At 46.6% G+C, this 26,055-nt stretch overlaps 1 protein-coding gene across 1 annotated transcript in view; it reads right to left on the bottom strand.

Moving 5' to 3' along the window:
• Positions 1–26,055, bottom strand: part of LOC115083179 — a 136,447-nt gene that overhangs the window by 53,053 nt on the left and 57,339 nt on the right. Inside the window, exons 7-9 of the mRNA XM_029586985.1 lie at positions 21,210–22,145; positions 869–995; positions 699–765 (exon numbers count right to left, since the gene is read on the bottom strand). Coding sequence (XP_029442845.1) covers positions 699–765; positions 869–995; positions 21,210–22,145 — 1,130 coding nt within the window. The remainder of the gene's footprint in view (positions 1–698; positions 766–868; positions 996–21,209; positions 22,146–26,055) is intronic.

Here is a 26,055-nt window from a genome sequence, read left to right as displayed (position 1 = left end):
GAGAGAGAGAGAGAGAGAGAGAGAGAGCCCTGTGTGTGTGAGGAGAGACAGAGAGAGAGAGCCTGTGTGTGTGAGAGAGAGAGAGAGAGAGAGAGAGCCTGTGTGTGTGAGAGAGACAGAGAGAGAGAGGGGGAGCCTGTGTGTGTGAGAGAGAGAGAGAGAGAGAGAGAGAGAGAGAGACTGTGTGTGAGAGAGAGAGAGAGGGAGCCTGTGTGTGTGAGAGAGAGACAGAGCCTGTTTGAGGAGCAGTACTGGGAGAGGGGTTAAACTCGGGAATGGAGAGAGTGGAAGGGGTTGAACCTAGCGGAGAAATAGTGGAGGGTGGAAGAGTTAGGGGGCCTGAGAAGGCAAAGTGAAAGGAGACTGGCCAAGGGAGTAGGGACAGTGAGTGGAAGGGACACTCTTACAATGTACTTCTAGGGAAATTATGCTCAAAATATTTAAAACTCTGCATCTTTAAGTAATAACTTTTTTCTGTATTACATTTTAAATTAATTACTTAAAGACTGTCTTGTGTATTGTGTTATTTTGACCAATTTAAAGAATGCAAAATTTTCCATTTTTGTGCACAGAATTTTCAATCTTTTTGCACAGAATTACCCCAGGAATAGGGGTGGGGGCATTCACCAGGGCTCCTTCTGTAGCCCTGCATCATGGAAATGTAATCCAGCCACTAGGTGTCACCCCTGAGCAATAACCGTGACTCCCTGTCCCCTCTCTCACAAGAGCTATGAATGCTGCTGCCGCTGCTGCATCCCCAGCTCCCTGCAGTCTCAGCAAGCAAAAGACCCAGTTTCACTCAATAATGAAATTATATTCTATTCTCCCCTCCAAAAATATGAAGGTCTTAATAAATGTCCCTCCTTACCCAGTGATCTGAAGGTCTGATAATTCTCCTTCATCACATCCTTGTAAAGCTCCTTCTGCCGTTCTTCTAAACCCTCCCACTCCTCCTGGGTGAAATAGACAGCAATGTCCTCAAAGGATACTGGGACCTGAAACACAAACCAGAAACACTCAGCACCTTCTGCATCAGAAAATCTCCCAGTGCTGGGACTCAGCAGAGCAGGGTTAGTTTTATAAGTTTATATAATTCAATGTCACATAAAACAGTCCCAGAGTAGGACTACAGCAACTGGATACCAGTTACACAAAGAACCCGGAACACCAAATTTTACTTTTAGTGACTCCTGATCTCTCTCTTACAATCAGGTGGGTCCCAAACTGCTTTTCTTCACTCCAGGTCTGCTCAGGATCCCATTAAAGTCATGTCTGACTCTGCAGAATCCCAAGTTAGAAATCTGCAGCAGTGGTCATATAGAAAGAGCAGGATTGCAGTGTTTAATAAGCTGTTATTATGAAGTTCTCTCTTTTTAACCTCTTATAATTAAGGGATACACAAAGCATTATATGATAATGTGTTAGACATTTAATAGAATCCCATAAAACTGAGAGAGAAAATTATTTTAAAGAAACCAAGATATATATATATTTCCTTACAATATCAACTCAGTATTCATTAATCCTGTTGCCCTTCTGTTTGGTGGCTCCCAGTTTTAACCTGTTTGCATAGGAAGCTGTCCATAGGGCTGCCACCTCATTCTCTTGTCTACTTACATCCACCTTGGTATTACTATGTCCCTTTCTCCCACAAATTCTTCCAATACATCACTCTGTAATAGTTGTTTTCCCACCACTGATGTAACCACATGACTGATCCCACTCCCGTGCCCTACCTCCTACCCATTGGGTTTCCACCACAACTTACTACGGTGGGAATTCTGCGCATAAAAATTTAAAATCTGCAAAATTTTGCATACTTTATAATAGTTAAAAAAACACAATATACATCACAGTCTGAGTAATTAATGTAAAATGTAATACAGAAAAGTTATTAGTCAAAGATGCATAGTTTTAAATATTTTGAGCAGAATTCCCCTAGAAGTACACTGTAAGAGTGTCCCTTCCACCTCTCTCCCTACTCCCCCCAGCCAGACCTATTTCACTCTGCACGCTCAGGCCCAAACTTCTCCGCTCTCCATTATCTCTCCCCTTCCCCTCCAGACTCAACTCCTTCCACTCTATTTCCACCCCCCAGCCCTCCACTCCCAGAGTTTGATCCCTCCCTCATACAGGCTCTCTCTATCATACATACACACCCTCACAAAGCTCCCTCTCTCTCGCACTCACACACACCCACTTGCACACAGGCTCCCTCTCTCACACATAAATACGCACCCTATGTCTCACACACACATACAGAATCTCAATCTCTCACTCGCATACACACTCCCTCACAACATTTCTTGCGCTGTCACACTGGGCCTTCACTGCTACTGGACTTGCTGAACTTTGCTGCGAATGAAATGGGCTCCTCTTGCAGCCAGCTGATTTTTGCAGCACTGATGTTTGCCGTGAGCGGGATGGGCTCTGCTTTCAGCCTACTCATCTTTGCCGCAAACACTTTTGCTCGGCTCGCATCCTGCTGATCTTCGCCGTGATCTGCTGATCTCCATCTCCTACTGATCTTCGCCGTGAGCGGGATGGGCTCCACTCATGGCCTTTCTCCCAAATTCTGTGCGAAAAACTTAAATTCTTTGCAAGAGGGGAATTCTGCACAAATTTTGCACTCCACAGTGGCACATAATTCTCCCAGGAGTAACTACCATTCACACACTTCATCTCTGTTGCTGTCAGTCTCCTGCTCTGTGTAGACGTCCTTACAGGCCAGCGTCCATCTCTGTTCTTACTGCTGCTGCTTACTGCTGCCAGTCTCTCCTGTCTGACCCTGTTAGCTACTTCTGGCACAGTGGCTTACAGTTGCTGAAGTGGTGGGGAACACAAAAGGCTGACTGCAGCAGCTAGTAACGCAGAGAGGGCTTACAGGGAGAATTGAAAAGAAATGAGAAGAAAGCTACACTGCAGGATAGAGAGACTGATCAGACAGGAAAGAGAGGAAGGAGATTAATGAGGGAGGGAAGGCTGATTTTTTTGGAAGAGAGACTAAAGGGGAAGCCTAGATTGGGAGGAAGGAAGAGGAAAACGGATAGATTGTAGGACAGGTCAATAAATAATTATTAACCAGATAGATAAGAGGTGGAGAAGCCAAAGTCCATTTCTCGCGAAAAACACATGAAACAGACCTTCATATAGAGATTTGCCAGGTAACTCCAGGCAACCTGCACCGACCATTGCTGGAGACAGGATGCAGGGTTCAATGGACCATTGCTCTGACCCAGCATGGCATTTAGGTTCTTAGGAAGTTGAGGTGTAAAAACTTTTACCTGAGCAGAAGCTCCTGCAGGCATTTTCTCTCTGCTTGTGCTGCTTCCAGGATTAAAAATGAATTGGGGGCTCTTCTCTCGGGCTGCGGAAGAACTGAGTTTCCCTCTTGTTATTAGAGGGGCCAGAAAGCTACGAATCAGAGCTACAGAGCTGAAGGAGAGGAGATGAATCTTCTTCCCTGAATGCGACTCCGGCAAGCTGCAAAAGTGCAGAGCAGCTCCGCCTCCTGCCGGCGCAGACTAATGACATCACAGACGAGGAGGGCCAGAGAATTACATTGAGGGCATACACTGATGACATCACATTGAAGCGGGAGCTTTACTCTGATAGCACAGAGTGATGACGACACATAGGGGGGGGTTTGTTTGTTTTTTTTAAGCTGGAGGAGAATGGTTGCAGTGTTGGCAATTTAGCGATTTTGTTATTAGATCTAGAGACTTTTTTTAAAAATCTGCCGCGACTTTTGAACTGCAATGGTGACAGGGAGCTAATGTAGCGATTTCTCAACAAGTTAGTGGCCAATCTAGCGATTTCCTCGCCGTTCTGAAATTTGCATAGGATTCCCCCACTTCCTGAGCATGGCTGGATGAGAGAGTGCGACCATTGGCTAGAGAGCTGCAGAGAAGTACCAGAGAGTGCCTTCTCTGGCCAGAGTGTCCGGTCGCCCGGCCGGGAAGAGCCCCGGGAAACTCTGTAAAATCGTAGGGGGAAGGGAGAGCTCTGTTTCTTGGGGGCTGCCGGGGAATTTTAGCTCTTGATGAGCGAGACGTGCCAAGAGAGGGAGAGCAAGCCGGGAAATAGTGGCGCGGTTGCAGCAAGGAGAAGGCCGCTCCTACTAGCGCATCGCTGAGCTCGGAGGTGTACGGGCAGGCTTCAGCTCGCTCCGCACCGGGCGCAGGGCGCCCGCCTGTTCCTTGGGCTTCTCTTCAGCACCGGCCAAGTTCGTTTCTCTCTCTCTCTTTTTTCTTAAAAGCTCTGCACCCTGCTGTAAGGATCCCGTAGCGAGATCAAATGTTGTGAAAGCCGATGCCTGGGTAGGAGGAGGCTGCTTTCCTTGGCCCGGGGGCAGAAGTTCCCAGCGCGGGAGGTATGCAGGGGGCTGTGGCACGGGCTGGTTTGTTAGGTGCAATGTGGCCGATTACTGCTGGCAAAGACCTGGAGGCGAACCGGCGGCTTGCCCGGCCTGAAATTTGCGGTCCCTTTCCACGTTTCAGCTGCAGACCGGGCAATCTTGGTGGAGAGAGCGCGCACAGGCTCGGGGCCCCGACCGAAGCAAAAATACTAGCAAATGATCAAAAAACATCCGAGTGAAATGCGACAGTAATTGGTTACTGAGTTTTGTAGATTTTTCGGCCAAAGGCCAAGCTGCAAGGAAAGAAATTACTCCTGCTGTTCACAGTTGTTTACCGACAAAAAATGAGCAGATAAGAACCAATTTTCCTTTCCTGTTCCGTATCCCTGATCAGTCCAGATGAGTGGGATGTACCCAGTTCCCTCTATTCTGGGTGGGAACCAGCATGCAATACACTCGCCCCAAAAGTCGCTTCCTTGGAGCTCATACATGAAAGCAGTAATGTTTAGTAAAAGTGTGAAGAGCGCTACACAACAGATCTCCTGTGGAGAAAGCAGTTGACACTCCGCCCATGAGGTCGCCTACAACCCTACTGAATGCGCTCACAACCCCTCCGGCTCCCGCCGGCCCTTGCAGATGTGAGCCAAAGCTCTCGCCTCTTTTATCAAGCGAGCAATAGTGACCTTGGAAGCCTTATTTCCCTCTGTGCTCCACTGAACAGGAACAAACAGATGATCCGATCTCTGAAAGGGATAGTCACCTTGAGATATCACAAAAGGATGTGACGCACATCCAATAAGTGAAGTTCCCTAGCCAAGTTCAGAAAAGCCAGAAGCTTGACCACCTGATTAAGGTGAAAAGAGGACACTACCTTCAGCAAAAAAGGAATGTGCGTAAGGAAAATCCCATCATCTGAAAAATGTAGGAAAGGGTCCCTACACGACAATGCTTGCAGTTCAGAAATGCGACTGGTGAAAAGATGGCCCTCAAGCAGTAGCTTGATGAAGGTATGTACTGTATACATTCATCAAAGTGATGGTGGTGGTGGCAGTAGCCCTTCAGAAGGAAGGAGTGCTGATATACCCATATCTGGATGGATGGCTCATTTGGGCAAAGTTGGCGGACCTATGTCAGCTGGTGGTAGAGCGGGTCCTAGAGAAGTTGAGGGCTTTGGGCTGGGTGGTGAAAAACCTAGCGAAGAGCCATCTAATGCCATCCCACTCCTTGATTTCGACACCCCGGATTGGCAAGGTGTTTCTCACGGAGAATGGGACAGTGAAACTGCAGAGTCTGGTTCGCCACCTGTTGCTACGCAAAAGTGCCTAGAGTTTTGGATTATTTGCAGATCCTGGGGTCTATGGCATCGACATTGGATCTAGTTCCCTGGGTGTTTGAGCATATGCGGCCCCTTCAAAGAGTGCTTCCCTCCCATTGGATCCCACTATCAGAGAAGTTGAAAATTCCTCTTCCCCTCGGAAGGTCAAACTGGAATGGAGGATGGAGTTGGAAATCCCAGATTGGGTGATAGGGTCCACTGATGCCACCCTCTCTGATTGGAGAGTGGTGTGTCAGGATGATATCACGTAGGGTCAGTGTTCAAAGGGGGAGGCATCGTGGTCTATCAGTTGGTTAGAGATGAGAGCAGTGCGCTTAGCATTGTTTTCATTTCTGCCATGATTACAAAGTCAGATAGTGCAATGATGGTGGCTTATATTAACTGATAGGGAGAGACCAAAAGTCAGATGGTTTTTCAGGAGGCTCAGTTGGTGGCTCACTGGGCAGAGCAGCACTGGCAGCATCAGACATAGCCGGGGTGGAAAATGTGCAGGCAAATTTTCTCAGCAGGCTCCCTGGAGAATGGGAGCTATCAGAGGAAGCAGTGCTTTTGGTCCGGGCCAGATGGCGAACACTTAGCATGCACTTGATGGTGTTGAGACAAAACGCCAAAGCGGCGTGCTTTTACAGTCGCAGGTGAGAACACAGAGCAGAAGGAATCGACACTCTTGTTCTACCTTGGCCAGCGGGGATTCTTCTTTACGTCCGTCCTCCATGGCTGCTGTTGGGCAGGGTGCTATGACACACAGAGACACCTAAGTGAAATGTGATTCTCTTGGCTTCGGAATAGCCATGTCGACCATGATTGGTGGACCTAGTAAACTTGGCGGTGGACAGTCTGTTAAGGTTTGGTCACCTTCCGAGACGATTGCACCAGGGTCCCATATTTGTGGATCAGGCGGATCACTTCTATCCCGCGGCTTTGTTTTTGAAAGGAACCGCTTGAGAGAGAAGGGGAATTCCAAAGATGTCATTGCCACCTTACTGCAGGTCGGACGACCGTCTGCATCCTTGGCTTATGTTAGGATGTAGTAGAGGAATTGTCAGGCTTGATGTGTTGTATGGGGCGTGCGGCCTACTCAGGCTTCAGTTTCCCATACCTTGACCTTTTTACAAAAAGGTCTAGTGAGGGGGTCTAGCCTAGAATTTCCTTCGGGTACAGGTGGCGGCTTTAGGCTGTCTTCGGGGTAAGGTACAGGAAGTGTCCCTGGCCTCTCATCTGGCTGCGATTCATTTTCTTCAAGGGACAAAACACTTGCGGCCCCCGGTGTGGAAGGTGTGTCCTTAGTGGAATCTTAATTTGCTGATGAGGGTATTGTGTGAGACTCCCAAGTCATTGCAGAGGATGACTCTAAAGGATTTAACCCTGAAAGGTTTTTGGGGGATTTTTTGGCAATTTGTTCGGTGAGAAGAATTTCAGAGCTTCAGGTGTTGTCGAGATCCCTTTCTTCAGTTTACGGAGAATGGGATGTCATTGCAAACGGTGCCGTAGGTTCCTTCAGCCTTTCACCTTAGTCAAACAGTGGAACTTCCCTCCTTTCCGAATTTGGATTCATTTGTGCTGTGTTTGTGTGTTGGATGTGCAGCAGGGTTGTTAAGGTACTAATAGTTTCTCTAGGTGACTAATAGTTTCCGGAGATCAGATCATATTTTTGTGCTTTGTAATGGGCCAAGAAAAAGGGGTGCAGGGCATCCAAGGTTACTATTGCAAGATGGCTGAAGGATGCAATTAGCTCGATTTTATATATTTGTAAAGGCCATCCAGTGCTGGAGGGTCTAAGGACTCGCTCAGCTCGGGCGCAGGCCACCTCATAGGCCGAATGGCAGCTGGTTTCTTCACAATAAATGTGTGGGGCGGCTACTTGGAAGTAGTTACACACTATCTTCAGAAGTTATTGGTTGGATCTCCGGGATCCGGATTCCGAGGGGTTTGGAGAGTCTATGGCAAGTGGGGCTGTCACATTCCTGCCCATGTATGTTTCAAACTGCTTTATTAATTTTCACAATAACATCTTGATACATTTAGAATGAGAAGTGAGGGGGCGGTTATCTCCGCGCGCCCACTTCACACACAGTGGCAACAAAACATGGTAAACCCAGTCAACCCCTGAACCTGCCCAACCCCCCCCACCTCCGCAAAAGCACAGGTGCTGCATGTTGGTGGGACCACAAGGTTTGGATTGCATTTTGAACAGTCCAGTAGAAACGCAATGTGTCCTTTCACGTTTGACTATTCATACAGAAGCTGCGAGTTCTGTGAGGCAGTGTTTGTAAGTAGGCTTGCCAGGTACCCTAAATAGACTTGCGCTTAATCGTGAGGTCTACTTTTTCAACATAAAATTCCATGATGCACAGATTAAGCAAAGCTATTTTCAAGTGGGAACGGGTTAGGTGCTTCTGCCAACAGCCATTGCTTGAGGATTATTTGTTTTACCAAAAGTAAGACTTTGCGCACACATAGCCGAAGGTAGGAATTGGGAAACTGGATGCTTCGCAGATCCTCAAAAAGTAGATGATGTACCATATAGGGGAGTTGAACCTCAGTGACAGACTGGATCATCCCTGACCAGTATAGGGGAGCTTGAGTACATCCCTGGAGTCTGGACTGATCTGGGGAATAAACAGGAAAGTTCAGTCCAGAGACCCCGCCTGATAGTAAAGCCTGCTCATCATGGCAGTTTGTTTGGTTACATGATCTTCTGCTTAATGTTGCTGGAACAGGTTTTCCAAGGAGGCCCTGCCTGCCTTATGCTCGTTGAAGGGGGCTGAGGATCTCCGTTTTTATTATAGTTATGCTCAACTTGGCATGGGTACAGGTCATACTGAGAGACTGCAAGTGGCACTCTAGGTTAAGTAACAGTGTCAGTAAAACTTTTCTTCTGTCTCCATCTGCTGGCAGAGAGGCAGAGACTGATCTGTGGTATTCCAGGAATGAAAATTAGCAAGTAAGAACCAGTTTTCCTTCTCTGTAGTTGTGGAGACGTTTAATAGTGGGACTTTTCCAGATCTCCTGTTCTGGATCTCTCTCTCTCTTTTTTTAATTTTAAAGATTTCTTTTTCCAGTATCCTTTAGAGGAGGCTGGTGTGCAGCAGAGCAAAATCTGCCCGCCCTAGCCTGCTGCACATCCTGGGACGGGCCACTTATTTTTTTTTTTTATCTTTTTGTTCCCAAGCTGTTAATGTATAAGCGCTGACTTGAGGTTTTTTTTTTTTATCTTTTGCTGATCTTTATTTTCTTTTCCTCCAGAAGTATAGAAGGAAGACTAGCAGTCATCAGGTTAATGGGAGACTTTCAACTGAGGAAAGACAAACTATAGCGCCTCCTCTAGGCTGTCAAGCATGTAACGACAAGCCAGAGTTTCTGGGAACTTGAAAGCGCATTTTCTAAAAACTGCGGACCCCTGTTCCATTCGCACTAGAATCACATTTACCAAATAGCTTTAAAAGCTAATGACATTGTGCTATTCTGTCCAGAGGCAACTTGTATTTCCATAGTTTAATATGATGCTGCAGCAGGATTAAAATCTAGGCATCCGTCTGGCTTTTCAGAATGCAGTTGGAAGAAAGACTGGGGGATTGTAGGGTTGAAGAAGTGAGGCTGTTGGGTCAGAGGTATTGAATCTGTAATGTTACGTTTTTGCTTTGTACTATGATCCCGGTGACTTATGTTATGTTATAGGAAAATTGAAAATAAATGTTTGAAAAAAACAATCTGCACCATTCTGGTCTGCTTTGTTTACTTTTCCAACTCCTGGTTACTGTTTCTGTATAAATGCTTCAAGAGCTGGCTGGGCTGATCTCAGAGAAGGCCGGTGCAGTCAGCCATGGACAGAGCAAATGGAGAGAGTGAGTGCCTGAAGAGGGAGGAGGAAGTGTAAAGGTGACCGCTGCAGGCTGGGTATGAGCTGGCAGTAAATGCAGGAACTTTACATAATGATGCTGCTGTAGTGCTCTTAGTTAGCCAGTCCAAGGGAGGGAACACTCACAGGCCGATACAGTACAGTGCGCTCCAACGGAGCGCACTGTTAGCCTGCTCTTGGACGTGTGTTTTTCCTTACCCCTTATTCAGTAAGGGGCGGAAAACGCGCGTCCAACCCGCGGCACCTAATAGCGCCCTCAACATGCAAATGCATGTTGATAGCCCTATTAGGTATTCCCTGCGATACAGAAAGTAAAATGTGCAGCCAAGCCACACATTTTACTTTCAGAAATTAGCGCCTACCCAAAGGTAGGCACTAGTTTCTGCCGGCACCGGGAAAGTGCACAAAAAAGCTTTTCTGTGCACCCTCCGACTTAATATCATAGTGATGTTAAGCCGGCGGCTGTCGGGCTGAAAACTGGACGCTCAAATTTTGCTGACGGCCACCGGCTCGGAAACCGGATGCTGGCAAAATTGAGCGTCCGGTTTTCGACCCGACAGCCGCGGGCCGAATTCAATTTTTTTTACTGTTCGGGATGATATTAAGTCAGAGGGTGCACATGCGCGTAAGTTCTGAAAATGTACCCCTGACTGAGGAGGGTGCAGGACCTAGGGAAGTGGTTCCCAAATCTGTTCTGGAGGATCCCCAGCCACTCATGTGTTTAGTTTACTGCAATAAATAAGCTCATGTAGGAGAAAGGTAGGGGCTGCCCTGTGGCTCACTGGCTATGTGTTGATTTTAAGTTTCTTCATCTCTTGCTGCTGCCACTGCAGAAAGATTTACTGCTCTGCAGCCCAAGGAGCACAGGAGGGAGGAGAGACAGAAAGAGGGGGAGGGATTTCCACTTGGCAGCGATAAAGAGGAGAGCCAAAGAAGGGACTAATGTTGTGCAGGGGATCGGGGGTGCTGCTAGGCAGAGTGGGGGGAGAGAGAGGACTCCTGCTGCTGGGATTGGGGTGGGTGTGGTTGAAAGGGGGATGCAAGACAAGTAGGTGGGGGGTGTGGAGAAAGAGCCAGTGGTAGGGGATGCAGGGCAATAGGTAGGGGAGAAAGAGGAGGACTCAGGACCCAAAAAGGCCGATGCAATACTGTGCGCTGCGGCTAGCGCACGGCTTGACACGCGATCGGATGCACGTTTTGGACATACGTCCATAACCCCCCAATGCAATAGGGGGATTAGCACAACCAAAACGTGCTTCCACATCAACGCGCAACTAATAGCACTAATCACACGTAAATTCCATGTACTTGAGGCTATTAGCTAATACCTGCGATGGAAAAGATTTCCCGTGCGGCAAATGCGCCCATTGTAACGCGGAAAATTTTACGCCAGCCTGGGGCTGGCCTACAGGTATGCCACATTCAAGGGCTCATTGATAAAAAACAAAAAATCCTGCTTTCTTGATTCCTCCTATAAGTATCATCGCGATACTAAGTAGGAGGAAGCACAGAAAGCAGATTTCTGGTTAAAAAAAAAAAGAAGTCTCAGGTAAAAAAAAATAATTCTGGGCGCCTGATATAAACGCACAAGGAACACACTCCAGATCATGTATCTTGTGCAATGTATATTGTACTGGTAGTAGGAGAAAACAGACGCTCGTATTGAACGCCGGTTTTACAAACCCGCACTGACAGTCACCTCTCCTGTGTGCCCGATGCTGAAGAGGCACTAGGGATGCACAATTTTCCCTAGCGCATCCTTTTTAGTGCGACCCTCATTTAAATATTGCATCGCACGGCGCTCAACATTGAGCACCTGTTTTCTACGCACAAATATTGCATCAGCCCTAAAGTGGATTGGAGGTGATGTTGGACAAGGTGTAGGGAAGAAGTAGGAAGATTCTGAGATCTGATCTCATGACTTGTTTCTTGTTACAAGCAAACTAAGAAAAATGGCATATTTATCCTCAGAACTTATAGGTCTCATGTCAAGCAATTACACTAGATATATTAGTGATTATCTTTGCTCCACTACTTTCTATCGTGTTACAAAGTTCTTCACATTAAATAGCTCCTTAAAGAATTTTTCCACAGTGCAGTGCAGTCTGCCACATTTTCACAGTGAACCTGATATACTTTATCAATACAGGACTCACTTATTCAAGGCAACTTTTTATCCAAGAGCGAGGGATGCTATTAAAGGCTTTCTTTAATCAATCCATGCTATAGTGAGGTTTCGGCTATGTATACAGCCAGTCATAATGGCCCTGCTCAGCATCATGTGGTCCCTGGCTCCTCAAGCTTTTACCTTGTTACCCTTCTGTCCTATCACCAAGATTCTACCAGAATCAAGGTGGCGAGATATTCTATCTGCATCGACTGCCGGGCACAGCTTTTATATTGTAGGCAAGCAGGCCATTGGTTGACAGTTTTTGGGCACATTGCTTGGATCTCCCATTGGTAGGAGAAGTGTTCTTCGCATTACCAGCCACCATGGAGTCAAATATGGTTTTCCAATCAATTGGCTTCTGCAATTAGCCAGATTTTAATGGACAGATCAAATCAAATATTAAGTCAAAAGTTGGGCACTCCATCAGGGCCGGGGCCCTTCCAATTTGGGAATCCCTTTAACCTGGCTCCCAGCTCAGTGGTTGTAACTTCACGTCATTCCATAGTTTTGATGTTTGTCTGTTCTATCAGATCTTCAGAGGGATTGTCATGTTAGTCTGGTGTAGCAAAAAATGACAAGAAGGAACGCAGTGATTTAATTTTCCCTTCTATACATTTTTTCCAAGGAGGAGTTGTCATCTTTCTCCCATTTTTCTGGCCTTGTGCCCTTGTTGGCAAGATTCTCTCAGTAATCATTTTTGCTGCACAATATTGTATCTGATTTATATCCTTAATATCAATGGATGGCTCCTTAATATGGATTATGGCCCTATTCATGTCACTTATCATGCTTCTAACTTTGAGTGTAAATTTACTTTCAGTAATCTTTCCTTCTCCAAGACTCCAGCAAACCTATCCCTCTCCATGTAAACCAGGAGTTCAATTGCCAATTCTTCAATCTCCGGTTTCCTTTCTTCATCCTGACTCCAGGCCTGTCCTGCTCCATCCATCTGCTCACAAAATGCACCTCCATCCCCCCCCAAGGGTACCCTTCCAGTTGACTCCCCCTATAGGCATCAGAAAGGGGGCCACAGGAGCCATAGACCCCTCCAAATTTTGGACTGCTTGATGGTGATTGCTCTCCCCTCCCCTTCTAAAGTTCCATCAGGCTCCCTACTTACTAAGAATATCTGGAAGCTGAAAAGTGCAAGAGAGTAAGACTTCCTCTTGCTAGAGTGCTGCAGGAGGGTGCAAGAGAGCGAGATCCCTAGCTAGAGTGCCATGCTTACTGCTCCAGCCCCCTCCCTCTTCAGAACAGGCTTTGCTGGTTCAGTCTCCCCCCCCCCCCCCCCCCCCGGAAAATCTGATGACATGAAGGACTACTGGAAGGAGAACAAATCACAGCACAAAAAAAAAGCAGGAGCTGCAACTTCATTACCACCTTATGATAGAAAGGAGTCAGAACGGGTAAGACGTTCCACTTTATCTCAGGGTCAAGCCATCCCTGCCTGCCTACCCATAGGTTTCTCATCCCACTGTGTGCGGGAAGAGAGCCTGGCGGTGGCAATGGGATGGCAACTCACCCATGCGGTAGAAGTCCCTGTGGGAGGGGTGTGAGGGAAAAGAAGGGAAGGAGTGAGAATGAGGATGGGAGTGTGGGTCTGTGTGCGGAGAAGAGATGGGATTGGAGGGGGGTCAGTGAGTGAGAGTGGAGGGGATAGGGGTGAGGCAGTGGGATTGGATGGAGGGGAGGGGGTGAGTAAATGTGAGGAGATGGAAGGAAAGGGTTTGAGAGAGGGGATAGGAGAAGGAAGGGGGATGTGATTGAGGAGAGGAAACAAGAGGGGGAGATGTAAGATGCAAGGAAAGAGAATGGGGTGTGAATGAGGTGGGAGCAGGGGAGTAAGAGGGATTGGGTGGGAGAGAGTGCAGGGCCAGGGTAAGCACTAGGCAGCTGCCTAGAAAACCACAGTTCAGGGGTGGCGCAGCGGCTGCAAGACGGCAACAATTGTGACTCCTTGTCCTTTCCTTCTGTATAGGCACAGAAGAGGTAGTTGTGCCACATGGGCCTCCATGGGTGGGAAAAAGAAGGTGCAGTCACTGTGGCCAGAAGGAGCAGGATTAGCATTGCCCACGTCCTGGGAGGAGTCCAACCAGCTCCATGGGCTGAAGGTGAAGGTTGCTGCCTCTTCTGTATTCCAGAAAGGGAGAAGTAAGGTGAAATTACTTCTTACCTAATAATTTTCTTTCCTCTAAGAAAGGCAGGCCAGTCCAAACTGGTGGATTATGCACTCCTACCAGCAGATAGATACGGACCCAACTGACTCACTGATGACATATAGCCCTGTGCCCTCAGCCTGACAATATCTCTAGAAAAGCAAAGAGCGGACAGCTGATTATGTCTGACACATGACTCTTAACAACGAAGGACTGGTTACCTCCACTTAACTCAGAAGCACTGAGCTCAGGTAAAATATTAACAACTGATTACATAGGCCGGTTCTCACCAGTCCTTCAAACAACTCAGAACCAAGGAACAATCTACTTCCTTCCTGAAGGAAAGGAAGAACTGAAAACAAAATCATAAGTAGGCAACCCAGGGCTGGATTGTGGAATGGCTTACCTTCTTTAGAGGAAAGGAAATTATCAGGTAAGAAGTAATTGCACCTTCCTCTGCACTCATGCCAGCCAATCCACACCGGTGGGATGTACCAAAGCTACTCCCGAAACGGGTAGGAGGCTGCCTGTGCTCCCATCAATACCACCTGAAACGGGTGGGAGGCTTCCTGCACAGGCCGCATCCTCTTGAGCTTCAACATCCAAGTGGAAAAGCTTGGAGAAAGTATGTAAGGAGGAACACATGACTGTCCAACAAATCTCGGAATGAGACCACAGTTGAGTCTCCTTGCCTAAGAGTGCCTGCGCTATGGTGAAATGCGCATTGACTTGCTTAGGCAACGGTACCCCTGCTCCTAGATAGGCTGTTGTGATAACCCAACGGGCCACTGCAGCCCGCAATGTCGGTTCTCCATGTCTATCTCCTTCATGGAGACCGAACAGTCGAGCAGTCTTTCACCAGTAGTGACCCTCAGGTACCACAAGAATGTCGCTTCATAATCTAAGACAGAATACAGGAAATACTAAAGCTTCTTGTGTCCAGCTAAGTAAAGAGTTTAACATAGTAAGCCAATCTGGGGGAGGCTCTTGTCAAACTCAATAGCAGATACAGGGTCCTGAGAGCAACTTTGACCAAGGGTAACTGTTTAACTCCCTCCCACCCTACCCCGCTACCCACCCACCCTGGGGTTGGGTTTATGATATAATCTGCCTGAATACATATTTGTCAACTATATAAGCTGGTAATTTGGTAATTCCTTAAGTGTTATCCATCAAATTTACCAAAATGAGGACTATCCAAGGCAACTGCTGTGGAGCCTTTAAATTGAGGGTAATCATATGGAAACTTAAGGCTTGGCCCATTTGTTCAGAACGCTCTACCTTGGAAAAGGAGCTGGCTGAAGTTAAAGCTGAATTAGCTTCAATAAAGAAAGTTTCACCCACTTTACATTATTCAGGGATTAATTCCCCTTTACCACAGAATTACCAAAAGTCAAGGAAAAAGAGATTTACTGTGGGTTCAGGTAGGATAATACCTGTGACCCACAGACACCCGTTATTGACAGCAGTGCAGCCCACAAGTCTACCCCCCACTCACACAGGGCATTAAGGAACTCAAAAAACAGTATTACAGTGGGCTCTGGTAGAATTAGACCTGTGATCCGGAGACACACACTGTATCAAGTGCAACAAGTACAAAATGCCTTCTCTGTATTAAATACTGAAGAAGTTCTTGAGAAAAAGATTGAAGTGTTATCTGAAAAGAAAGAAGAAACCCAATGTATACAGAAATTCCAGATCAGAAACCAAAGAAAAAAGCTCACTGTGATGGATGACTCTGTCATCAGAGGCACTAATCTTTTCCCTTGCACAAATGCAAAGGGAAAAGTGGATAACAAAACTCAACTAAAGAGGTCACAAAAGGAGTCCAGGAACAGCAGTAACCTGAACGAAGAAAGCTGGAAAGCTATGAGCACAAATGCTCGTAGTTTGGGCAATAAAATCCCAGATCTGCAAGCCCTAATGGTGGAGACGGACTTGGACATTGTTGCTGTCACGGAGACGTGGTTCACGGAATCTCATGACTGGGATACGGCAATACCGGGCTATAACTTGTTAAGGAAGGACAGAGAGGATAGGAAAGGGGGAGGAGTGGCTCTTTATGTTAGAAACAATATCCAAACATCTGAGCTGCAAGGAAGATGGGGCAATGAAGAAGCACTATGGGCCGACCTAAAAAAAGATGGGGCATCCATTTTTATTGGAGTGGTTTACAGTCCTCCAAACCAAAAGGAAGAGCTGGACAGGGATCTGGTTGAAGACATCCAAAAGATAGGAAAGAAGGGAGAAGTGGTGATCGTTGGAGACTTTAATATGCCAGATGTAGACTGGAGAATCCCATCTGCAGAATCTAACAATAGTAGAGAAATAGCGGATGCCCTGCAAGTAGCTTTGTTCAAATAAATGGTAATGGAACCCACGAGAGAAGGAGCTATGCTCGACTTAGTGCTCACTAATGGAGATAATGTCTCTTATGTCCAGGTGGGCACCCACCTCAGCACCAGTGATCATCAAACGATATGGTTTAATATCACAAAAAGGATACGGAAAAGAAGCACAAAGACCCAAGTTTTGCAGTTCAAAAACATGGACTTTGATGAAATGGAGAAGTACCTGGGGGAAGAACTAGTAGGCTGGGAGAACAAGAGAGATGTGAAACAACAGTGGACCAATCTAAAAGGAGCAATTACCAAGGCAACTAATCCATATGTTAGAAAAGTAAAGAAAAGCAAAAGAAAAATGAAACCTATCTGGTTCTCAAAGGAGGTGGCTGACAAAATTAAGGCTAAAAGAACAGCATTCAAGAAATATAAAAGATCCCAAAGGGAGGAGCACAAAGAAGAATATCTGGTAGAACTGAGGGAGATGAAGAAAGTAATCAAGACGGCAAAAAGTCAAGCGGAAGAGAGGATTGCCAAAGAGGTAAAGAGAGGTGACAAAACATTTTTCAGATACATCAGTGAAAAGAGAAAAGTTCAAAGTGATATAGTGAAATTGAAAGGTGGAAAGGATCAATGTATGGAGAGAGACGAAGAAATGGCAGAAATATTAAACAAATACTTCAATTCACTAAAGAGGACCCTGGAGAAGGACCATCGCTAGTTAACAAGAAACTGGAGGGGAATGGAGTAGAAGTAACTTCATTTACAGTAGAAAATTATGGGAAGAGCTGGGGAAACTGAAAGTGGACAAAGCCATGGGGCCTGATGAGGTTCATCCCAGGATACTGAGGGAGCTCAGAGATGTGCTGGCGGGTCCGCTGTGTGACCTGTTCAATAGATCCCTAGAAACGGGAGTGGTGCCAAGAGATTGGAGAAGAGCGGTGGTGGTCCCGCTTCACAAGAGTGGGAACAGAGAAGAGGCTGGTAACTACAGACCAGTTAGCCTCACTTCGGTGGTGGGAAAAGTAATGGAGTCACTGTTGAAAGACAGAATAGTGAACTATCTACAGTCGGGAGAATTGCTGGACCAGAGGCAGCATGGATTCACCAGGGGAAGATCCTATCAGACAAATCTGATTGACTTTTTTGACTGGGTAACCAAGGAATTGGATCAAGGAAGAGCACTCGTTGTCATCTACTTGGATTTCAACAAAGCTTTTGATACAGTCCCGCACAGGAGACTGGTGAATAAAATGAGAAGCTTAGGAGTGAGTGCCGAGGTGGTGGCCTGGATTGCAAACTGGTTGATAGACAGAAGACAATGTGTGATGGTAAATGGAACTCTCTCTGAAGAGAGAGCGGTTTTAAGCGGTGTACCACAAGGATCGGTGTTGGGACCGGTCCTGTTCAATATCTTTGTGAGCGACATTGCGGAAGGGATAGAAGGTAAGGTTTGTCTTTTTGCGGATGACACTAAGATCTGCAACAGAGTGGACATGCCGGAAGGAGTGGAGAGAATGAGATGGGATTTAAAGAAGCTGGAAGAATGGTCGAAGATATGGCAGCTGAGATTCAATGCCAAGAAGTGCAGAGTCATGCATATGGGGAGTGGAAATCTGAATGAACTGTATTCGATGGGGGGAGAAAGGCTGATGTGCACGGAGCAGGAGAAAGACCTTGGGGTGATAGTGTCTAATGATCTGAATGTGACAAGGCGATAGCGAAAGCTAGAAGAATGCTGGGCTGCATAGAGAGAGGAATATCAAGTAAGAAAAGGGAAGCGATTATCCCCTTGTACAGGTCCTTGGTGAGTACTGTGTTCAGTTCTGGAGACCGTATCTCCAAAGAGACAGAGACAAGATGGAGGCAGTCCAGAGAAGGGCAACCAAAAAGGTGGATGGTCTTCATCAAATGACTTATGAGGAGAGATTGAAGAATCTAAATATGTACACCCTGGAGAAAAGGAGGAGCAGAGGTGATATGATACAGAACTTTCCCTCTCCCTTTTTCTGATTCACTGTATTTAAAGTTCAAGGTTCTTATTGAAAATATTGTTTTTTACGTTACGTTATGCTTTACACTCCTTGTTATTTGTAAACCGGGTTGATGTGATGCCTATCATGAAACTCGGTATAACAAAAACAATAAATAAATAAATAAATAAATAAATAAATAAATAAAATATACCAACATTCGATCTGAGATATCACATCGGTTTACATTCAGGTACTGTAGGTATTTCCCTATCCCCAGAGGGCTTACAATCTAAGTTTTGTACCTGAAGCAATGGAGGGTAAAGTGACTTGCCCAAGGTCACAAGGAGCAACAGTAGGACTCGAATGCTGGTCTCGTGGTTCTGTAGCCCACTGCTCTAACCACTAGGCTATTCTTTGGACGGAAGAATGACTTTTTAGTATCCTTCCTGAATGGCTGTTTAGAAGAATACTCAGAAGGCATCAGAGAGAGCTGTCTCAGGGTCTCATGATGCTCCTTGAGTTCCGCCACCATTCGTTGAATCTGTTCGCCGAACAGATTATCTCCTACACAAGGCAGGTGGGACAGTCTGTCCTGCACTTCAGGGCAAAGGTCCGAAGATTTGAGCCAAGCCCATCTTCTCGCCAAGATAGCAGCTGCAGATACTCTGGTTGCAGTGTCAAAGATATCGTACGATGATCTTATCTCATGCTTGCCCGCCTCAAAACCTTTGTTTACTAGGCTTTGAAGCTGTTCCTGGAATTGCTGCGGCAGGGACTCTGCAAAGTCCTGTATCTGCTTGAATAAGACCCTGTTGTACTGGGTCATATACAGCTGGTAAGAGGCAATCCGAGAGATGAGCATTGAGCCAGGTTTAAGTAATAGCGTGATCCCCGCTAAATTGGCCTGTGTAGACAAGGTAGACCCCGCCTTCAAAGAGTTAAAGAAATTCAACAGCAAAGGGGTAAGGGTCGTAGCAAATAATTTGTAAAACCGTGGAGTATACCCATCGAGACCTGGTGATTTTCCCAGTTTCAGTGAGGCAATAGCTTCCTGCAATTCTACAGCGGTAATGTCCCTGTCTAAAAATTGCCTCTGAGCCGTCGTCAGAGTAGGGAGGGGAATCCGAGAAAGATAGGCCTCTATCGAAGCTATCTGTATGGCAGCATCCCCACAATATAGAGCAGAATAAAACTTTTGAAAGCAACTCCTAATGGAGGTATTAACGGTGAGAAGCCCCCCAGAAGAATCTTTAATTTTTGAAATAGTTGCCTGGGCCTGCTTCCGTCTGAGGCTATGAGCTAAATAACGTTCTGCCTTATTCCCACCCTCAAAAAATCGCTGTTGGGCTAATTCCAAGTGGTGGGCAATACGAGCTGAATCAAACGCCATGATCTTATCCCTCAACTCCTGAATGGGGCCCCGGGACGTAGAGCTAGCTCCATCCCTCATATGGGTCCGCTCCAACCTAGACAGAGACATCAACAGCTTCTGGCGCTCCCGCTCTCGTTGTCGCTTAACATATGAGGCCCGCGCAATACAGGAACCTCGTATTACACATTTTAAACATTCCCATAAGGTCCCGGCCCTCACCTCCCTGTATCATTATGACGGATGAAGTCTTGAATTTCCTGATTCAACTGCTTCTGAAAGGTATCATCCTCCAGCAGCGAATCATTCAGCCACCAATAACGTTGACCTGAGTCAGCCAGGCCAGTAGTTAATTTAAACCAGATAGGTGTGTGATCGGACCAAACTATGGGCTCAATATCTACCGCAGTAACTGCATTAAGTTTGGTCCGATCAAGCAAAAACATATCTAAGTGAGAATAGTTTTTATGCGGGGATGAGAAATAGGTATAGCTACGAGAGGTAGGAAAGCGAGAACGCCAGATATCCACCCCGGCAATAAGCGTGATCACCTGTTTAAACGCCCTCCGAGCCAAAGCCGGGTCAGAACTGGATCCCGCCGAATTATCAAGCCGGGGATTGAGCGTCAAATTAAAGTCCCCACCCAGAATAACACTGCCTACCATGTGGTCTGCTAAAATCTTATGCAATTTAGTATAAAAAGCTTCCTTCTGAGAAGTAGGACCATACACGGAACAAAGTGTATAAGACTCCCCACCCAAAACCACATGAAGGAGAAGATATCTGCCTTGTGGGTCAGATAGTATATTCCGTACCTGAAATTGAATATCTTTGTGGATTAAGATACCCACCCCCGAATACTTAGAGGCAGGTGTCGCTGCCGTCCAGAATTGATTTGGATATTTGTCAGAACGTAGTAGGCCCTCATAACGCTTAAGAAGGTGAGTTTCTTGTACATAAACCACGTGTGCAGATAACCTTTCCATTTCCTGAAATAAAAGTTTCCTTTTCCTACCAGAGTTTAAACCCTTAACATTAAGGGAGAGGAAGGTAATCGTGGCCATAGTCTTAGTGTCCCATCTCCTCCCCTCTTCCCAACCCATAGCCCAATGCCAGGAACCAAAGAGGCCAGCATGTTCTGTACCAATAAAGAAAATTCAAACCCTGCGGTGCCATAAAAAGGCTCTTAAATCCATCCAATAGAAGGGGAACCCTAAACCATACTGCCAGCCTAACAACTCTCCATATACGTGCGAAACCGTTCAATGTGAAGCCCAACTCCCGCCCTCCCACCAAGTATCCTGGAGGGTTTCTCTCCCTCCAGAGAGGAATATGGAGGAAGAAACCATGCCGGGGAGCGGATTCTACCCTCCCCCGGAGCGGTCATTAAATGATCCGATAACAGTAGCAAACGTAACTATGTACCCACCCTATGGTATAACTAACCAGATATGCTAAAGCAAAACTGAATAAGCAGCCAGTTTTTGAAACAGTCATGGAGATCCCCAACAAACAAACTGTCCGGTTAGATCAGGTGAGAGTCTCCGCCTCCCCGATGTCGCTGGCTTTCCGTCGAAGTCTGCGGCCTCCTTTGGCGACGCGTTGCCAGCGTGGCGCCGCTGGTCTGGAACTGGAAGGAGCCACCTCTTTTGGCACAGGGATGTCCGCTGTGATGCCCACGGCCTGCAGGGCTTGCACCGCTGCATCCAAACTGCGGATCTGATAAGATTTCCCCTCCACTTGGAACCAGAGGCTGAAAGGAAACAGCCATCTATAGCGAATGGATGCCTGAGCCAAAGCAGAGGTCACCGGTCGGAGAGTCATTCGCTTGCGTAGAGTGCTGGAAGCTAAATCTGCGTAGATGGAGACTTCATTCCCTTCCCAACTCCAGACCCGCTGCTTCCTAGCCACTGCCGCAAGCTTTTCCTTATAAGCATAGGAATGAAAGCAGACGACAATGTCACGTGCCCTATTGCCAGGTTTGGGTCCCAGGGACCGATGTGCACGCTCTATCCCAGGGTCAGATGTAGTGTCCCCAGGTCCACTCTCCGGAGTCCCCAGAATCCAAAGACAGATTTTTTGAATAATTGATGCACAGTCCTGATATTCCTCTGTTTCGGGAATGCCCTTAAACCTTAAGTCACAGCGTCTGGATCTGTTCTCCAGATCTTCAAGTTTGTCCTCCAATTCTGTTTGCGTTGATTTTAAGGCTTTGACCTCCTGCTCTTGCTGCCGCCAGCACTCCTCGTGTTCATCCAAGCGAAGGTCTGCTTCGTCCACTCTGTGGCCCAGGGCCGCGTTATCCTCCCTCATTTCCTGTAGCGTTTCTGCGATCTCTGTTTTGAACCCCTTAATATCACGCCGCAGCTCCATAAACCATGCTCGCATCTCTGATCGAAGGGGGCGCTCCGAGTCCGGGAAATCTGGGTCTGAATCCACATGCTCCGCGTCCTCCATCGCGGCCGCCGCCGCCATTTTAGGGCCCTGGAGCTCCGATGCATCTCCCCCTTTCATGTAAGAGAATTTAGCAAAATCCACGGGTTTTGTTTTTTTTTTGCGCCATGGTCCTGTTGCTATCCGCTAGCAGAGCGCAAAGAAACGCTGCGATTTGGGTGGGTTTACATAGTTTTTTTTTTTACAAAAAGCGCTCCGGGGGCAGAGAGCTCCGCTAAGAAGCAGCCGGCATGGGAAGTGACATCACTTCCTCCTCATGGCCATCTTTCTATAAGGCCTGGCAGGCTGTATTAAGGATGAGCTCGTAGCTTGGGAATTTCCTACCTCATTGGATAATCACTCTGGCTGGGCGAATAGACCAGGAGAGGACAAATATGAGCAAAGGACTCAATGCTTCATCCCTTTGGCATCCCACTTCCAGAGGAGCATCTTGATTGTGGGGGGGGCGGTGCTTTATGTCCGGGATGGCATAGAGTCCAACAGGATAAAGATCCTGCATGAGACTAAATGTACAATCGAATCTTTATGGGTCGAAATCCCTTGTGTGTTGGGGAAGAGAAGAGTGATAGGAGTTTACTACTGTTCACCTGGCCAAGATGGTGAGATGGACAGTGAAATCCTAAGAGAAATTATGGAAGCTAACCAAACTGGTAGTCCAGTAATAATGGGAGATTTCAATTACCACAGTATTGACTGGGTAAGTGAAACTTCAGGGCATGCTGGAGAGATAAAGTTCCTGGATGGAATAAAAGACAGTTTTATGGAGCAATTTTAGATCTAATTCTCAGTGGAACATAAGAACAGTGTAGGGAAATAAGGATGGGTGTAATATGTTCACGTTTTTTAACGCCTGTTAGAATTCTTGCTGCTGCGTTAAGTAGGATTTGGAGCGGTCTGATGCTCGAAGCTGAAAGTCCAAGTAATAGGGAGCTGCAATATTGTGCTCTCAAGTGTGTGTTCATCAAATACAGCAAACATGAAGGAACGGAAGATAAACTATGTATGGAAGGGCTGATGTAAGTACTTACAATCTCAAGATCTAATCATCCAAGAACAAAGAGACCCGATGGTACCAGATATGTTTTTTTCCCTCCTTAAAAAGCCTTTCAAAAAGGGCCTCAAGATCATATTAAAGCTTCTATTACCAGGCAGAAGATATTAAAATCTGTTAAGTTTTTACAGTTTACAGAAACATGCAATATAATATTATCCTATTTGCAAAGAGCACTCATTACAAGGCAAGAAGCAGCAGTACCCAGCACCAAAGGGGTGAGTGATGAATTAAAATAATAATAATAGTTAATGTGTCTTTCAAGGCATACTTCACTTTCAATGCATATCCAGCATAGCTCTCTGCTACAACGGCAGGGGAGAAGAAAAACTAATACTTCACGCATATCCAGCATAGCTCTCTGCTTCAACGGACGCTTAACCAACTAATCCTGAATGTAACTTTACCTTCTTAAATTGTTAATTTGGTTTCCCCCCCTGTTCCATTGTAAACCGGTACGATAAGACCTTCGTCTTGAGTAGCGGTATAGTAAAAGAAGTTAAATAAATAAATAAATAATCAAACTTAATATTTCACTTGGAAGCAGCTCCATCACTGATCTCTACATTAATGGTGGGGGTGAAAGGGAAATAGAACCTAAGGTTAATAAGAGCCAAGAGAAACAGATAAGTATGAGAAAAAAGAAGTGTCAAGCTTGCTGGGCAGACTGGATGGACCGATTGGTCTTCTTCTGCCGTCATTTTCTATGTTTCTATAATAATAATCAAAGTTTTCTTAAAAGAATGAAAATGGCAGCAGTGGGATATGAACCCATGCCCCCAAAGAGACTAGAATCTTAACCCAGAGCTGTAGACCGCTCGGCCATGATACCCCACAGTCCATTGGAAAAGACCATTAAAATACCTGAACTGATACTTTGGAGGAGACAGACAGCAATCTCATTCGAAAAACCATAGGGTAAGTACAATGAATCCCTGGAGATGAAAGTGTGGATATTCACAAATCCTCAACAGCACTGTATTGAATCACCTGCAGTGACATGTCTGCTTTCAGATTTCCATGAAGCCACTAATAGAACTTGCACAGAGCTGCAGTTAACAACCTAAGAAGCATTGGTTAAAATCCACACTTCAATGTGAATAGGGATGCCTAATCATTTCCCACCACAGCATCGCTTACCTGGGTAGGTAATAAGATAGGCCTTGCATTTCGACAACATTTTGCTTTTCAAAGCAGTAAACTTGAAATGCAAGGCCAGAAATGGCGTATCAGCAGAGGTGGTGGAGTTCATCAATGTGCAAATATTTGGGAATGCTGAAGAACATAAGAACATGCCATACTGGGTCAGACCAAGGGTCCATCAAGCCCAGCATCCTGTTTCCAACAGTGGCCAATCCAGGCCATAAGAACCTGGCACGTACCCAAAAACTAATTCTATTCCATGTTACCATTGCTAATGGCAGTGGCTATTCTCTGAGGGGCGGATTTTCAGCGCCCTGCTCGCCTAAATCCGCCCAAAACCGGGCGGATTTAGGCGAGCAGGGCCCTGCACGCCAGTAAGCCTATTTTACATAGGCCTACCGGCGCGCGCAGACCCCGGGACTCGCGTACGTCCCGGGGTTCTCGGAGGGGGGCGTGTCGGGGGGCGGGGCCGGAGCCCGCGGCGTTGCGGGGGCGTGTCGGCAGCGTTTTGGGGGCGGGTACGGGGCGTGGCTACGGCCCGGGGGCGTGGCCGCGCCCTCCGTACCCGCCCCCAGGTCGCGGCCCGGCGCGCAGCAGGCCCGCTGGCGCGCGGGGATTTACGTCTCCCTCCGGGAGGCGTAAATCCCCCGACAAAGGTAAGGGGGGGGTGTAGACAGGGCCGGGTGGGTGGGTTAGGTAGGGGAAGGGAGGGTAAGGTGAGGGGAGGGCAAAGGAAAGTTCCCTCCGAGGCCGCTCCGATTTCGGAGCGGCCTTGGAGGGAACGGGGGGAGGCAGCGCGGCTCGGCGCGCGCAGGCTATACAAAATCGATAGCCTTGCGCGCGCCGATCCAGGATTTTAGTGGATACGCGCGGCTCCGCGCGTATCTACTAAAATCCAGCGTACTTTTGCTTGAGTCTGATGCGCAAGCAAAAGTAGGCTGATCGTGCTTCTTTTAAAATCTACCCCTAAGTGAACTTAATAGCAGGTAATGAACTTCTCCTCCAAGAACTTATCCAATCCTTTTTTAAACCCAGCTATACTAACTGCACTAACCACATCCTCTGGCAACAAATTCCAGAGTTTAATTGTGCGTTGAGTAAAAAAGAACTTTCTCCGATTAGTTTTAAATGTGCCCCATGCTAACTTCATGGAGTGCCCCCTACTCTTTCTACTATCTGAAAGAGTAAATAACCGATTCACATCTACCCGTTCTAGACCTCTCATGATTTTAAACATCTCTATCATATCCCCCCTCAGTCGTCTCTTATCCATGCTGAAAAGACCTAACCTCTTCAGCCTTTCCTCATAGGGGAGTTGTTCCATTCCCCTTATCATTTTGGTAGCCCTTCTCTCTCTGTACCTTCTCCATCACAATTATATCTTTTTTGAAATGCGGTGACCAGAATTGTACACAGTATTCAAGGTGCGGTCTCACCATGGAGCGATACAGAGGCGTTATGACATTTTCAGTTTTATTCACCATTCCCTTTCTAATAATTCCCAACATTCTGTTTGCTTTTTTGACTGCCGCAGCACACTGAACCGACGATTTCAATGTGTTATCCACTATGATGCCTAGATCTCTTTCTTGGGTGGTAGCACCTAATATGGAACCCAACATTGTGTAATTATAGCATGGGCTATTTTTCCCTACATGTATCACCTTGCACTTATCCACATTAAATTTCATCTGCCATTTGGATGCCCAATTTTCCAGTCTCACAAGGTCTTCCTGCTATTTATCACAATCTGCTTGTGATTTAACTACTCTGAACAATTTTGTGTCATCTGCAAATTTGATTATCTCACTCGTCCTATTTCTTTCCAGATCATTTATAAAT

The sequence above is a fragment of the Rhinatrema bivittatum genome, chromosome 2 (assembly GCF_901001135.1).
Source record: "Rhinatrema bivittatum chromosome 2, aRhiBiv1.1, whole genome shotgun sequence".
In the NCBI taxonomy this organism is placed as follows: Eukaryota; Metazoa; Chordata; class Amphibia; order Gymnophiona; family Rhinatrematidae; genus Rhinatrema; species Rhinatrema bivittatum.
This window is presented reverse-complemented; position numbering and strand designations above follow the sequence as displayed.